This window comes from Crocodylus porosus, unplaced genomic scaffold, assembly GCF_001723895.1.
Source record: "Crocodylus porosus isolate Cpor-Errol unplaced genomic scaffold, CroPor_comp1, whole genome shotgun sequence".
In the NCBI taxonomy this organism is placed as follows: domain Eukaryota; kingdom Metazoa; phylum Chordata; order Crocodylia; family Crocodylidae; genus Crocodylus; species Crocodylus porosus.
The window spans coordinates 34,842,997-34,860,202 of record NW_017728943.1 but is presented as its reverse complement, the minus strand read 5'-3'; the positions used below and the strand labels follow the sequence as shown (position 1 = coordinate 34,860,202).

Here is a 17,206-nt window from a genome sequence, read left to right as displayed (position 1 = left end):
GCTTTCTCCTCTGGTGCAACCACCAGATTGCCCAGAGGATCTTGCAGGGGCCCCACATTTCCCGGTGCTTTCTTCATCCTCCCTATATATTTGAAAAAGGACTTTTTGTTATCTTTGATTTTGGATGCAAGTCCTAGCTCTATGTCCGCCTTAGCAGACATAGCAAACCAAGTGAAGCATGTTATAGCAAAGCATGTGAAGCTGCTTCCCTGCACTGGTGCCTCTGTACAAGGGCCATCACAGCACAGGTTGCATTCAGTAGCTGCACGCAAGCCCCTGATCTGCCTGCCAGATGACAGGAGGCTGGTGCTGCCAGCTGTGACCAGTGCTGAGTGCAACCCATGCCAGGAAGACTGGCGCTGCTGCTGGCCCCAGCCACCAGCACCAGCCTCCTGTCATCCAGCAGGCAGATCAGGGGCTTGCATGCAGCTACTGAATGCAACCTGTGCTGTGATGGCCCACTAGGAGGGCTGCAGGGGCTGTGCTGGGCTCCTCCCAGGGGTGCAGGCCCCCAATCTGCCTGTCAGATCACAGGAGGCTGGTGCTGCGGCTGGGGCCAACAGCAGCACTGATCTTCTCAGCACTGGCTGCAGAATAGCCTATGGGTAAAACATGGAAACAGCAAAACAGTTTTGATTAAATGAAATAGAACTATGCTTTCAAAATGAAACAAAACTTGAAACGAAACACTATTCCATTAAAACTTTGAAATTGAAGTTGAAGCGGAATGGTGCTGTTTCGTACAGCCCTACTTTTAACCCCTCAGATACTAATAGAGCATATTATAAATAGCTTCAGGCCAGATTCTATTCTCCCCTTATGCATATGTTTGTGTTTTCCTGTAACTTTTTAAGAAGAAAGTTATATACACAGATCCACATACTCAACATTTCTTAAGCACCTACATGGCAGAGTAAGCTTTGAGTCTGAGTGTGCCTAGCAGTAGAATATAGTCCATTGTAAATATACATAATACTAATAAAAGATTTGAAAAGTAAGGGCATAGGGCTTGGAAGGTTTATTTTATATTTAATCTCATATTAACCATACAAAATGCACTTCACAGAATGTAGATGCAGATGTTGGGGTCACTATCTCAAAGTATTTTAAAGTCAACTAGAAGTTAAAAGTGCTCCAAAGGAACATTACTATGTTGGTAAAAATGTAAAATGCTTCTTCAGATAGTTAACAATTCAGATTAACAATACAAATTAAGCACATCTACATGTGCAATTACAGTGCTTGAATAAACTGCGGAGTTTATCACTCCAGAGTTTATCGCTTCTGGGCACACCACTTGAGTATGCACCCAGGAGCAATTAACTCCAGAGCAATAAGTTCCACAAGTGACATGTGAGGCTGCCAGAGGAGTGATGTGTGAGGACTTCCAGCACATCAGAGCAGGCTCCTCATGTGTGTAAATGCCCCCAGTGACTAAGCCATTCTTCAGCAATGCAGCTGATGTCCTTATTTGTGGGCGATACAAATTGGAGTGACTTAATTACATTTGTATTTACTCTGGGTTAATTGAAAATCGTAGACCAGTTTGCCTCTTCTTTCCACCTAACCAACAAAAACCATTGTGCAAGGTATACTGCTACTAACATATGTTTACTCAAGTCACTTGGAAATGCTACCTTTTAAATATTGATGCCTTTTCATCATGCCACATGCCCCAGGCTGTAGATTCTTTCCTAGCCTGTTTCTGCTAATTGACAATGTTACTATGGCACGCTACAGTATATCAGCCTCTCACCAACCTAAATATAGAACACCTTGCTACAGTAATGTCCAACTGGAAAAATAAAACAATTATCAGTGGCTCAAGCAAAATGTCAAATACAATTATTATTTCTATAGAAGTTCTGGAGAGAGATTGGATCCTGATATTGGTTTTCTTTTTCTTATGATATAAAAAATATAAAGGCATTGAAAATCATGAACGTTATTAGCCACGTGAGAGACATTTTCACTGTGTAGCAATGATAGTATAATATTAGAATGCAATACAATCAAATATTTTCAGGTGCATATTGGGCTCGCCTACACGTGAATTTGATCCAAGATCAGTTTACTTGTAAGTAAACTAGCTGCAAGTAAATGCTCCCGGGCAAGTGTTTATACATGCAGGGAATTGGCAGCAGATTTGCTGGTCTTAGCATCAAACTGGTGCCACCTCCTACACGGGTACCTCAATTTGCAGGTAGCAAATTTACCCATGAGTAGCATCATTTACTGTGCAGTAACCATGCGCATATGTAGATGTGCGTACTTACTGAACAGTAAACTATGCTATTGCGCAGTACAGCATCTTGTGTAGATGCACCTATTGAATATAAAATAGATGCTTTTTGAGACTACAACATGGTAATATCAAACTCATCAAACCTACAGACCAGCCCCTTATGATGGATCCAGCATATGGGGCTGGTTTGGCAGCTTGCTGCAGGTAGCATGTTCCCTGGACTGGCCCCAGAGCAGCAGCAGTGTGTGCCCCAGATCAGTTTGAAGCTCAAAGGCTGCATGAGCTCTGGACAGGTCCTGAGCACAGCTGGCAGTGTGCATCCCAGACTAGGCCCAAACACATCCCCCAACATACACCAGACAGGCCTCAAACTCCCTTGGCAGAGCATGGAGCCTGTTTGGCCCATGCCACACTAGTGAGTACATCCAGTCTGAGATCCATGGGCAGCAGCAGGGGCCTGATGATAGGGCTCTGTAGCCTGCAGGCAATATCTTTGATAGTCCTGCTAAAACAGATTTAGGGGACACAATTACCAATTAGTTGCCTGATTACCACTTAAATGATGTAACTGCTATTTCAGTCATTTAAATCTCCTCCTTAGAAATCCATATCCTAGAATTTGCCCAAGTTATGCTGGATGGAGCCCAGGAAAGGAATAAAAGTATGGCTTCCAGCCACCATTCTTCAGTACTAGGTGGCAAATGGAGATCCCACAAAGCATTTCCTATAGTTGCGAATACCTGAAGATCTGGATCATTTTAGTCCTTCTCCTTTTCCCTGCAAATTTCTACCAGAGCAAAACAACTCTCTTAAAAGATTCTTTATGTGACAGAATGACATTTTTCCTTTAATTCAGTCTCCAGCTGGGGGTCCTTGTTGAACTGGCCCAGTCCAAAGCTGGAAGCTTCAGCCTGTGAAAAAAAAACTATGATCTAATTGACATCAAAGTGTCCTAGTCAGATAGCTCTTATGGCTGGACTTTCAGCATTGAGGATTACACTTTGTTTCAGAAGGACAGGCTTGAGAGAAAAGATATTGGTGTCTCCTTGAATGTCAAAAACACATACACCTCTTCCCTGGTTGAGGAGGAAGTACTTAGCAGATCAGAATTCATTTGGGCACAGATAAAAGGTGAAAGATGCAACACTGATATAATGGTAGGGATTTATCATAGGCCATCAAATCAGGAAGAGGAGGTAGATGAGGCACTCTTTAAGGAGGCAACAAAATTATTCAAGAGCTATGAGATGGTACTAATTGAAGACTTTAATTTTCTGGACATCTGCTGGAAGACAATACAACCAAACATAAAATGTTGAGCCAACCTGTGTGGGGACAGCTTTCTGTTCCAGAAGGCTGAGGATGTAACTAGAGGATCATCCATCTTGGATCCTGTCTTGCCCAGTAGAGAAGAATTGATGGAGAATGTGAAGGATGAGAGGAAGAGATCATGATATAACAAAATTCCAGATCCTGAGACAGGAAAAGAATGAGCATCAACAAAACTAGGATTCTAGAGTTCAGAAAGGCACATGTCAGCTGACTCAAGGAGTTACTAGGCATAATAGGGAAGACAGACTAAAAGATAAAGGCACCAAGAGGGCTGGGATTTTCTAAAAGGCATAGTATTGGAAACCCAATAAAAACTGTTCTAACACAATGAAAGCAAAGAAAGAATGGCAAGAAACAAATGTGGCTGCACAAAGAGCTTCTAGGATGCCTCAAATGACAAACTAAAGCTTATAGCAAGGTCACCAAGAAAGCTTACCAGGAAAGAGCAAGACCCTGCAGGAACAAAATCAGAAAGGTAGAGATAAACAATAAACTGTAGCAGGCAAGGGAGGTTCAAGACAACAAGAAGAGTTTCTATAAATATGCTGGCAAGAAAAGAAAGACCAAGGAAGCTGTGGGCCCACTGTTAAACAGCCACAGAGAACTTTCAACAGGAGATGCAAAGATAGATCTACTCAACAGGCACTTTGCCCCAGTCTTCATAAAAAATTAAGCTTCAACTAGACACCTAATAAAGATTATTTGGATAGGGAAGGGATGGAATAACAAAAGAGACAATCAGAGGGCTTTTAATGAGTCTGAATGAATTCAAGCCATCAAGGTCTGATGAACTTCATCCCAGAATACTGAAGGACCCGGCAGGGGAAATCTTACAGCCTACCAGATTCTTGATTTGACATGCTGTTTCTGCTGCTCTCAATTTTCCATCTCCTGTTGTCACTGTGAGGTTTCAAAGGACTGACATCCTTGCAACAGACTCTTCCTTCATTTACTGCAGTCCTGGGAGATAGTCCTCCACAAGTTGGTGTTGATGCATTTTTTTAAGTTGGCTTTGAGGAGATCTGAGAAGCACTTTCTCTGCCCTACTCTTGAGTGTATGCCTTGACTGAACTGGAAGAATAAAACTTGCTTTGAGAGTCTGGAGTCAGATGTTTGGATGACATGGCAAAGTTGATGTTGGATGATCATCACCTCAATGCTCTTGGTGTTTGCTTGTGAAAGGAAGTTAACATTGGTGCATCTCTATGTTTGTCTTCCTACAGAGTACTGTGTGCAGTTCTAGGCTCCACATTTGGAAAAGTTAGAGATGGTCCAGAAGCAGGCAACAAAAAATGATAAAAGGCTTGGAAGGCAAGTCATAGGATAAGTTGAAGGAAATAGGCATGTTCAGCTTGTGGAAAAAGTACTTAGGAGGAGGCATGATAGCAATCTCAAATACTTGAAGGACTGCCATACAGAAGAGCCAAAACACCTTTTCTCCCTAGTAGCAGAGAATAGGACATGGACCAATGGTTTGAAATTGCAGAAAAGTAGGTTTAGATTAGATTAGATTTGTTTTAGTAAATTCCATTATTGTACACTGTTTCAGGGAATGAATGGGAAACAAATAAAAATGTCCTCACTTCTGTCCCTATATATCAGCCACACAATGCTGTAGGAACGAAGTTTGGCACCCAGGGCCAAGCCCGCAGCAGCTGCCCACACTTGATCTGTGCACAGATCCAGGGAGCACCACCCCCATGCTTGCCTAGGATTGCATGCAGCAGCAGGACCTGCCCTTCCCCCATCCCTGCGCACCTCCAAACAAGCCACTCACAGCTCCTCCCCACACTTTGCCCCAGCTGGGTAGCGCCTGTTGGTGCCCCTTCACTTTGGCACCCAGGGCAGTTGCCCTGTTCACCCTTCCCTTGGTATGGTACTGCAGCCATATAAATTTGAATGCATATCCCAGTCACCATCTGGCTTTAGTTCTCAAATGCAGAACACAGGCCTACCTCCTCTCTTTGCATTGTGGTGCATTGCTTTGATTTTCTTTTCCTATAAAATAATACCTTTAAATAATGGCACTGAAAGCCAAATTGCAGATCTTAGAGGCATAAATTGACCATCATTAGGTTAGTATTTCAAATAATTAAATTGAACTTTAGCTGTTGTAGTCAATTAGTATTAATTCATTCACTTGTTGACTCATTCTGTTTAGCACATAAAGGTAATCAGAAAATAATTTGACTACCTAGTCTTCAATTAGAGATGTGGAGAACATAAAACAAACTCAATTAAATGTTGTAATGTTCATACTGAATCTTTGATACCTGTAGGTGACTTAATTTTTCAGGGGTAAAACTGCTTAAATGTATCACAAATATATTACACATGGCTGCATATGCCTTATATAAATTGTCTGGGTCCAGGAAGTGCAAATCATTATGCATACCTGCAATTTTTATTCATGTAAATAATGTTATTAACATAAATGGGACCATTGATGGGGATAAGCCCTACTCAGGTTGGGACGCAAGTTATAATCAAATAATATTCTTATAGACATGCAGTAAAAATCAACACAGCAAAATGAAAATATGATATGAAAATGAAGCAAGTTGGGTTTTAGCTTGCACTATCCCTGCACAGTTTGTGTTCTGGCTATAGCACATGGTAAAGCCATTACTCACTAAATTAACCCAGCACAAGTATGTTCCTACATGCTACAATTGCTCTTTTATTTTGCTACGTAGACATATCTATGAACTCTTTTTACTGAATTTCTTTCCCCAAATGTTCCAATATCACACCGTCAGACTACTTTTGGCCAATGTTGAGAAAGGAGAGAGAAATAATAAGGCCATGTAGATATAGCTTTCTAGCAAAACATTCAGGTACACACAAGTAATAATGGGTGCCTACAGTCATTCACTGCACCCAGTCTACATTCGCATAGCTTACTTTAAGCCACATAAAAATAAACTGGGAGTGGTATGTACAGCCCTAAGCTGCTCTGAGGAGCCATGAGGGGAAACCAGTGTAAGGACGTTGGGTGGGGGGAAGGGTGGGCAGGATTGTGGGGTAGGGGGTTAGTGGATCTTCGGGAGGGGTTGGCAGGTGTGGGGGTTCTGGTGGGATTTGGTGCACCTGGTGGGCCCCTCCTGACCCTGCTGAAACACAGTCTCAATCTAATTTAATGTACCTCCTGAGGTGAATTAATGTTGATTGGGCACCTCATTTTTGGGGTGATTTAAGTTCTCCAAATGCCTGCATGATTAGGTATTTAGCTTGATCTAACTCTAGTTAGGTCAATCTAAATGTAACACTTGTACATTTAGAGATTCCTGGGGGCTTGTATTAATACTACTCCCATTAAGGATGGACTCTATGGATTAGGTATAACACATAATCTTTAGCATTTTCTTCCAAAAATTAAAAGACTGAAATTTTATCAACTTGCTTTGTACAAAGTAAGCTTTAAGACTACATTTCTTTAGAACTGGTATAGGAAGTTTCTAGGACTCTTTTCACAATATTTGGGTGTTTCTGGTCACTTAAGAGTGTAAAATAAAACAAACTTCAAAGTTAAAAAAGAGAGTGATGTCGTCACTTACTCTGGTTCTTGTATTGATCCCCCAACACAGTGGAATCTCTCTGGAACAGTTTTCCAGTCTTTTGCCATTTTAACCATTGCTCCAGCATCAAGGACTCCATAGCCAAACAAATGGTTGAACTCCAGACCAACACCATTTCTACGCCACTGATGAACCTCATCATGCAGTTGGTTCCTTTTGGAGGTGAGCACAGTCAGATGCTGCATGTCTCTCCATGTCAGATCCAGGCTATGGAAGAAGCAGAGAAACTGGGTTTGGTACTCAAAAAAACAGATTTTAAAGAAAGGCAGTGTGGTTTGAACAGTCTTTTTGGTAAAGTTTGATGTTGCATGTTCCATAGAATATGTACTGACATGCCCATACAATAAGCTAGCTCTTGTTCCCAGTACCAAACCATCTGCTCATGTCAATGGGAGCATGATAAGGCTCTCACTTAAGGAAATGTCACACGTTCCCTAAATTTACAAGATCAAACTTTGTGTACTTTTCTGTTCTTACAAAATGAGATTACAAATTTTATAATATTGCTATAACTGGGATTGTCCAATGGCTAGCAGTTATCGGTTTATTATTATTTCTCCCTGGTATTAGCAGGGGCAGGCAATTATTTCGGGTGGAAGGCCGCTTACTGAGTTTTGGCAAGTCATTGAGGGCTGCATGACAGGCAGCCAGGGGCAGATAAGTATTAATTTTCTAAATTTTTTAGGGGTCCCTGGGCTGAATAGAATGGCCTGGTGGGCTGCATTTTGCCCACCCCTGCTTTAAAGGGCTATAAAGAATACCTTCAACCTTCCCTTTGATTTCCTTCTGTCCTCCAGGGACATTCTAATTCACCAAACTGACAGACCGAGTAAATGTCATGACAGGGCTGCTCACTGGGTTACAAAACAAGTCCACTGGATTGTGAATAACTGGATCTATAACTGAAAGATTGTACTGGAAGGTCAGGTACAAAACTGCCATATGAGAAACATTGTACCAGATGAATAAGAAAGACAGGATTTGCATGTTTCAAATAATATATTTTCATAATTAATTAGGGCATTTGAATCCCCTTAATTAAAACTTATTAATACTGTTCTCCAAGGCTTTTTAGAATTCTGAAAATAACTCTGAATAGGGAAATATATTTCAGCCATTTGATGGCTGGGCTCTTATTGCAGTACAGCGGGATTAGCTGTAAGCATAAAAGAAGTTCATTTTTAGCTTTGTATCCTGAACATAAGCATATATCCTATGCTGAGTAGGGAAAACAGTTTTTTCCACTTTCTCAGGGTGATATCTTACAAAGATGTTTCAGAAACCAACGGCAACATGGCTGTCCACATTGTATGTCTGTGACAAAATGGGAAACTACACAGCAGCAAGGAACACTGATGGAAGCACTGTCAAACATTGCCATCCTGTATAACTATGTAGAAAAGTGAGGTGGTCTAGTAATAAATGATCATTGCACACAAAACGGTTTTATTTTTAAATTGCTGTTAGTTTCTGAAGCACCCTTGTATATGGTATTATCTGCATTACAATTCACCAAATGCCTTAGTAACACACATTTGTATGCACACTTCCTTCACTACTCATTATTTTGCAAGTGTGTCATATTGTACATATTTGATAAGCCAACTGGTATGTTAAGACCATAACATGCTCCATACTGGATCAGACCCTTGGTTCATCTAGCCCAGTATCCTGTCTTTGACAGTAGCAGAAGTGGATGTTTTACAGGGATAGCACCAAACTGGATCTCTCTGGGCCATGCACATGAGACATTTACTGTGAAGTTTCCTAATGAATTGCACAGTAAATGTCTCAGGATCAACATGTGCATATTAGGGCACACAAAACTGCTAAACTCTACAGTAGGTTAGGACTTGTAAATACAAGTACTATCCTGCACCAGAGCTTTTTTGTACACAGCAGCACACACGTAGATGCTGACCTGACCGACTGAGGCACACCGTTGTTTCAGTGCAGAGGCTGGCTGCCAGGTAGCCACGCACTGAAGCACACTTGTGCACCTGTCACTGCCTCCACAGCACACTGAGCCAGGTCAGAGCAGCCCCGGGCTGGCAGGCTGACTCCCTGGGGCCTCCTGGGCAGCTGGGACTGTTGCAACCTAGCTCAATGTGCTGTGGCTCAAGTACACATACAGACAGGTGTCTAGCAGCAGTAAGCTTCAGAGTGTGGGCACTAAGGCAAGTGGTTGACAGCCCAGAGATTGCCAGTTCAAGGCCACAGAAGGAGCACTCTTGGTGCAGTTTGTCAGACTCCAACAAATCTTCAAATTCTGCTCAATATCTTGTAAAAAGGACATGAAAAGGGAAAGGATTAAAATAGATACCTGCTTTATTTAGATTCCTAAATTTGCACGTGAAAGTTTAAAAATTTTAACTCCATGTTCATGAAAAGTCACTATTTAATAAACGGGGAAAGAAACACTTCGTGTATCAGTCACATTTTTGACAAGTGATTATATGGTTGAATGGTTTCATTTAAGTCTTTACCCACAGCACTAATGAAAATGAAAGATGTGTCTTCTAGGGACACTCAGCATTCAGACCAGACTGATAGCACAACATGTTCAGGAAATACATGAATCACTTTTTATTTTTATGACTTGACAGATTTAATATTTAGATTATTTTATGGTTTGAGAGCTTGATACAAAGTTGATAACAACTGGATTGTTCATCCAAAGGGTGGTATTTGTCATGGTTTTCTTAAAACCATAAAACCCAAGATATAAACTTTGCCCTTATTCACATTCCTGCTCAGTATACTAATAATTATTATTCTACTGCAGAAATAGATTTCAGCGCCAAATGCCATAGTCTATTGTATTCATTCTTCATGCTTCTGCCATGACAAGGGGAAAAGCTACTCTCTCACACACTCTTGACAGAATAGTTGCCCAACATTTAATGCTGTATAAGTTGAGGTAAACTTGCTACATGGCAAATTAAAGCAATGTAAAAGAAAAGGCATGGTAAAAATTACCACAAAAGGAAGTATGTCTAATCAATAGAAAACAAATGAGATATTCCCTATGGGAAAGGGAATTAAATTGATGAATAGATAAATCCCTCCATGCAACAGTTTAGAGCTTATCAGATCCTTGCCCCCCATAGGGCACATCCAGGCAACCATGGAGGCTTGTTTTCCCTGGGACAAGTAGTAGTGGTAGACCTTGTGCCACTGCTACTTGTCTCCAGGGAATGCCTGTGTCACATGCTCTCTGGCATGCACAAGGTTACCCCTGGTGGAGTAGGGGAAGCTGGGGTCAGCCACCGTGCTGGCCTCAGCAGCCTTACCTGGGGTCCTGGGGGCCTCCCAGGGCTGTAGCCATGGCAGAAATCCTAACCGACAGCCAGAGCATGATTCTAGCCAGCCAGGCTCTGGTTTCAGGCTTCTACCATGTGTGCTGTCCCGCTTTTTTGGCATGGGTTTTCTTGACCCTGGGACATCCCAGGGTCAACCCCCTCCCCCCCCCCATGCACTACAAGATAGCAGTGCAGGGAACACCTTCACATGTGGTGCTGCAGATGGGTCTGTTGTACCATATACTGCATGCTTGCACTTGTCTGGATGTGGCCAAAAATGTCATATAATGACTGGACCAACACTGACAGGGATGGCAAAGACTTACTTGTATCCAAAGTAACATTTTCCAAACAAGTTGGATTCAGAGACTAAACAGGCTATTTAGGAAATGGGAAGGACAAGTATGAAATGATGTGAAGCAGAAAAAGAATACATTTATAGGACTGTTTTATGAAAGATTTAAATGTGTATGTCAAAATTCTTGATGAGACTGGCTTGACATTCATGAAATTTTAAAAAATAATGAATTTAATGTTCTTCTCATTTGCCTTCAGGCCATATGAGCCTTTTGAGTTTAATTTTCAATGTTTTCCACTTTCCTCTCACCACAGGCACGAGGGCCAGAAGCCTTTTCTTCATCTTCTTCTTTTAACTAAATCTCAGATAAACATGTATGCATAACTCTAACCTTTGAGGATTTTAAAAGGCCATGGGGCTTGAGACTTTTTATAATAAAATTGCATGAATTAACAACAGTACTTAGTCCAATAACGTTTTTGTTACATGTTGCAGATGGCCTCCTGAATGCAACTCCTAACAGCAGACCACAGCCTGCAAAATCTTGTATTGAACACCGCTGGTTCTCACTAATTCATCACAAATATTGCAATATTCTGTAACTCCCTAAGAGCCCCAGCTCCAGGATTTATATGCTTCCATGAGACTCACTTTTCAGTTTTATAAAAGTTTCTGTGCTTTGTAGTTGCATATTAAAAATATATTGCACAATGTTTCTGATTATCTTCTGATTTCCAGAGTTTGATTTACATGCTTTGTACACCTCCCCTTGTCAGTAATGCATTTCTCAGGGTGGACAGCAGCAGTGGCTAAAGTTAGTGAATAGTCCACGTTGATTGAAATACACCTTTTTGTAAAGGCACCAATGGAAGGCTCATCCACGAAACCCAATCCAATAACACTCTACATTTTGGACATTAAGTTGTGTCTCTATAGTTATATTCTTCCAGAACTTTTCTAGGATCCCCAGGATATCTATATCTCTAGGATATAGAAACCTAGAACCCTCAAGAGCATAGACCCAACTCATAAGATATGGCTAAAGTTCAGGGCAATATGATAGAGAAAATTATTCTATGTGCTTAATCACTTTCACCATATCTCTACAGCTTAAGGAATGGATTGGGAACCTTGCTGTTGATCCTGTAGTGAGGCAGGCAAGCTTACATGAGAAGGGATCTGGGGGAGGAGCTAGACCAAAGGGGAGACATGATACATGGAATATGGAGATGGCTGAAACAATGCTTGTCTCACTTTGGTGGAGACAGGCAGTAATAGGAGTTAGAGGGGAAGCTAACTAGAAACAGAGGCTTGGGAACAACTTAAAAAAACGAGACAGACAGAAGAGGGAGATGGATGAGGAAAACTATGTAAGAGAAGAGGATTTGTGCAAACTGAGAGAATGCTTCACTAGCATAAAGTCATCCGGGGTCCATCTACACATGTGATTAATGCACTTGAATAAACTCTGGTGCTTATTGCTCTAGAGTTTTTCGCTCCCAAAAGCACTGTTTGAACATATCCCCAGGAGCAAAAAGCTCTGGAGTATATTGTTCTGGAGTTTATGCACAGCACAGTGGGCCCAGCCAGAACAGCCCAGGCTGACAGGGGACCCCAGGGATCAATGTGCCAGCTCAGGACTCCACGTGCCGCAGAGGCTAGGTGGGGCACAAGAACTGCCGCACACAGTCTACACATGAACTCCTGCACACTTGCATTTATAAGTCCTACCTTCTGTACAGTTTATTAGTTTTGTGTGCCCTAAAAGGGTCACATGTGCAGACACCAAGACATTTACTGTACTGTTAATTAATCAACTGTACCATAAATATCTTGTTTAGACACTCTCCCAGAGTCCTTTACTTAGGGCTTAATTCCAACCCCAGTCAAGTCAGTATGAGTTTTCATTCATTTCGGTGCACCATATATCAGGATCCCACAGCTTAACTTTAGTGTAACATGGAAATAATTTAAAAAACAAACAGCAGCAGTAGTCAACACCCCTGCTTCCCTCAAGCCCATATTAGAGATTTTAAAAGAAACATACTTAGCCTCCAGGGCTAGTGCAAACACTCCAGCTGCCTCTGGTGCAGCTGCAGATGTTCCAGAATGACGCAGAGTACAGTTGCCATATAAATCTGTAGTAGCCTGTAACAATATAAGCAAATTAATAACACTATTTCATTCTCCTTAGGGCTGTAGATGTGGAGACCATGGAAGGCAATGTTTGTTAAATAAAATCCTTGGAGTATTTTTTTTACTTGTCACTATGATCAAAGTAATTATTTTCTTCTGATAACATATCACCTATAAAAATACACTGAATAAATGCATATGGAAGGGGGAGAAAGATGATTTTATAATGGTAAGAAACAAATATCCATTAATATATAAAACCCAGGCAGATGATTCTTGTATAAACATATGTGTACTGAGATCCCCTTCTTGGTTATTAGAAGGATTTGAACCCTTTTGCACATCAGAAGACCTCTAATACTGGAGTTACAGGAACATGCCAATACCTGAGAGTAGTAACAGGCTGCTATCTTCTATTTGGACTGGCCACTCACAGGACACATGATTCACACTCTGCAAGCAAACTACATAGTGATAATAATGAAAGTAATGTAGGTCACCTCAATGCACACAGCTGACAGGAGTTACCAGAAAATGTATATGTGACATTTTGAGAGAATTCTGTGACACTTGAGAAAGTATATGGGATGCTATAATGTAAACCTACAGTTAGATAACTCTGGAAAACATCTCTTGGCAACTGCTGATATTTAAGTATGACACCCTAAGAACTGGATCCATGGTGGATGATCTCAAGGCTACTAGTGTAGTGGAAGACAACCCTCATTACACATCAACATACTAAAATATATTCGTTCTATACAGGCGGTATATTCCCACTGTAATACTGAAACTCTTGTTCTAGGAACCACGCCCCTCCAGTATGAAATTGTGTTTTCCCCTCAACACAGATTTGAACATGTTTGGTACCAGTCTCACCCCAGTGCTTCATCTTTGGTTCAGGGACTGTTCTGTGTTTCTGTAATATGTAACACAAAGGAGTCCTAAACCTAAAGGGAGCTTCAGTGCTACCATAGTACTATAAGACCTCCTCCTCTGAGATAACTGTCCAATTAACTATGGGAATGTGTCATCAGCAGCAAAATGTTAAGGTTCTATATTGAGATTTTTTCCAAACATTTATTAAAAAGGACCCCTCTGAGATGGTTCTTAAATAATCAACCACTTCTGTAACCACACTCTTAGATCAAGCTCAGAAAAACAGTTTAGCAAAGAGTAAGGATTTGCAGAGATGGCCCAATAAGCTTGATAGTATTCAACATTTTTTTGCCTTCAATATGTTTTTCATCATCCTTATCCTTATACACATAAGTATAGATAAAGTATATACACATAAGTATAGACAAATTAGCAATGGCTACATTAAACTGGTAACATGCTCAAATACAATATGATATGTTACTTTGGGTGTTTCAACTCTTCATTATCATCCAATTATACAGAGAAAGTCAGCTCAGGGATTAAAAATTCTGAGGACATGTATATGAATAAATGGACCTCAGCTTCACTTTCCACATTGGGTTCTGATAAATAGGGAACACCACCTACATGAAGCTATAAAGCATGGAGGCTTATTGCTGCTTTCAGTATTAACAGTCTATCTCATCTGACAGTTTTGGCACCATCAGGTATCGTGCATTGGAAATATTAGTTCAACAAAAGAACATCTGCTGCTCCTGAGCAGAAAATGATACGGACAAATGTCGGTGAGTTCAAGGAGAGGAACTACACAATAATATCTGCACTCACCACACCAGCTTCAGGGTTCCTCTTCCTTCCATTGCTGAATGTGGAGGCCAAGGTTGAAGAGCAGCTTTCATCGTACAGAGCAGTCCGGCCATCATTAATAGCAGAATTGATGGAGATCGTCCACATACTTGATGCATAGCCATCACAGTTACAATCATCATAGCTGCCCCCATCCCCAGAGGCCCAGACATAAATGCTTCCCTTGCCACCACGGCCCTGTGGAAAAAGGGAGTTGAATATGTCAGGTTAAATTATAGTTTAAACTATGGAACCAGGCACCCATCTGTCTGGAATAAACCTGGTACTAGGTAAACATACATCAGTCTCAATACGAAATTGCCAGGAGTACTACAGACTTTTGAACTTAGTAGTTTACTGTTAACAGCAACCAATCCTGCAGTCTTTCATGCGTGGAGGGTTCCTACCTGTCTCCTTGACTGCCCAGTACACCAACGGCTTCTCTGCCACATACTAAGATATTTTATGGATTCATTAGAGGCTGGAATTTGTGTCAGGAAACATGGGAAAGTCATCGTCTTAAAATGGACACAGCTCACTAAATGTATTGGGATTGAAAGAAACATTTTAGGGCCAATGGCTAAAAAAACCCTATACAAGTGCCACCTTCTTTTCTCTGTAGATTTGCACTCTGGGCTTCATAGCAACCTATCTGTTTGCTTTACTCTTTACTAATAAACCAGCCTATACAACTGTAAACACAGTAGAACTAATACCATAACAAGAGCAATAAGCAATGCACCTGTTAAACAATAATGCTTATAGGATGTAAGACCATAACATGATTCTCAAGTTATAGGCAAAGTGCTGAGGGATAGAAAAAAAATATCTTCTGACCTGTTAATGAGCAGATATATGAAAGATATGGAGCATCTATGTAAAGTACACCTCAATGTCATTTTAACAGGGTGCTTTTCTAGCTCTTATTTATCCCAAATCCTCATTCACAACAATGCCTCATTTTTTCTCACATTTTATTGAACAGGCACAACCTTACTTTTTAATCATGCTAGCACGTAGTATTATACCATGCTGAATCTCACAGCAGGTTGGCTGCCACTAGGCTGTGTATCTTTTTAGGATCAAGACTTTCATAATGATGATGATGGCTATAAAGAGCTGATTTAAATCAATATAAGGGTGCTCAGACTGCCATTTAGTTAGTCATTTCAGATTTAGGGCATGGGGTAATTTTTTGTAAGAATGCGTATGGTATTAACAAAAGCCTAAGGAACATGGGGTTTATGTCAGTCCAACAAATTAAGGTTTAGAACATAAATGGCTGTTTCTGTGTAGCATTAATGTAGCAGTAGGCATTGAGAAAAGAGGAAGAGGAGTTGCAGTGCCCTGGCAAACCCCTCTCATCTTTATTTATGGGACTGCCCTTATAAGTGGGTAAGAGTGGCTGGTATTCTGACCAAACCACTTCCCACTTGCTCTTATGAAGGTAGTTAGTGAGGCCTAGGCCAGGAACAGAAGATGGCACAGTACTGCTTTCCCCTTCTGTGTTCTATGACGTTGCCTGGCAGAATTTATTTTGTTTTTGAAGTTGGGAGAGTTAACATGGGACTGTTCTACCATGAAGCTATTGGATAAAAGGGGAGATGACACTATCCCCCTTTTTTTGTGTGTCATTAGCAGCAATAGCATTGTTTTCCATTGTACTGAAAAAAAAAATGTCATTATTTTTTTAAATACAGGCTGTAGGCCCAAATTCTAAGTGCAGGCTCAAGGCTACACATTCCAAGGATAGGAAACCTCTCTCTTCCTCTTGGAGTAAGGTATCCAAATCATGGAGAGGACTGGGATTTAAAGCTGACCCCTTGCCTTGGCATTTCCTATTGGCTACAGTCCTCAGGCTACATATTACTGGTTGGGACAGGCTCTTTTAAAACAACTAGGTAATATAAAGTAAGAACTGCTCTTGGTTACCATCTTCATTCAAATTAAATCACCAATGGCTAGGGTTAAAAAAATGTTTAACCCCTTCCCATCACTAATTCCCAATATTCTCCATTTCCCAAAATTCACTTCTCCGTTCTAACCAGAGAGGGAAAAGAATTGCTTAATCACTGTGGAAAAATGTAAGAAATGGCCTGAGAAAGCCTGTTTTCTTGAGACTTTCACTCCAGGCTGCAGTGGTTTGAGTAATTTACGTTGATTACCTGGAACCTTCAGGTAATCCATCCCTCTGTTTCAGCTCAGAGAGAGGGATTCATGAATTCAGAAAACTCCAGGTGATTTCAGAAACAACATGAAACTCAGGTGTTTGCAGAAGCCAGCACAACCTCTGCAGCATCAACTGAGTGTTGTATACAGAGAAGGTTAGCTGTGTTAGTCTGAAGCCAGGCAGAAGGTAGAGGAACTTGTGGGGGGCCTGTAGATGTGCTGGGAGGCTGCTCCAACATGCTGTAATTTCAGCACATTAGAGCAGACCCACATCAGCAGCCTCCTGTGTCTCTTGTATTAGTGTCTGCACACTTCAAAATGGTGGCAGGGGCACTCAAACTAAAGCTCATCAAACAAGCTTTAGTTCAAGTGCCTCCACTGCTGTTTTGAAATGTGGGGATGCTGATACATGTGACAC

The 17,206-nt window shown here is 41.1% G+C and overlaps 1 protein-coding gene across 1 annotated transcript in view; it reads right to left on the bottom strand.

Moving 5' to 3' along the window:
- Positions 1-17,206, bottom strand: part of PCSK2 (proprotein convertase subtilisin/kexin type 2) — a 183,348-nt gene that overhangs the window by 10,639 nt on the left and 155,503 nt on the right. Inside the window, exons 9-11 of the mRNA XM_019549143.1 lie at positions 14,602-14,817; positions 12,803-12,903; positions 7,135-7,362 (exon numbers count right to left, since the gene is read on the bottom strand). Of these exons, the coding sequence (XP_019404688.1) occupies positions 7,135-7,362; positions 12,803-12,903; positions 14,602-14,817 (545 nt within the window). The remainder of the gene's footprint in view (positions 1-7,134; positions 7,363-12,802; positions 12,904-14,601; positions 14,818-17,206) is intronic.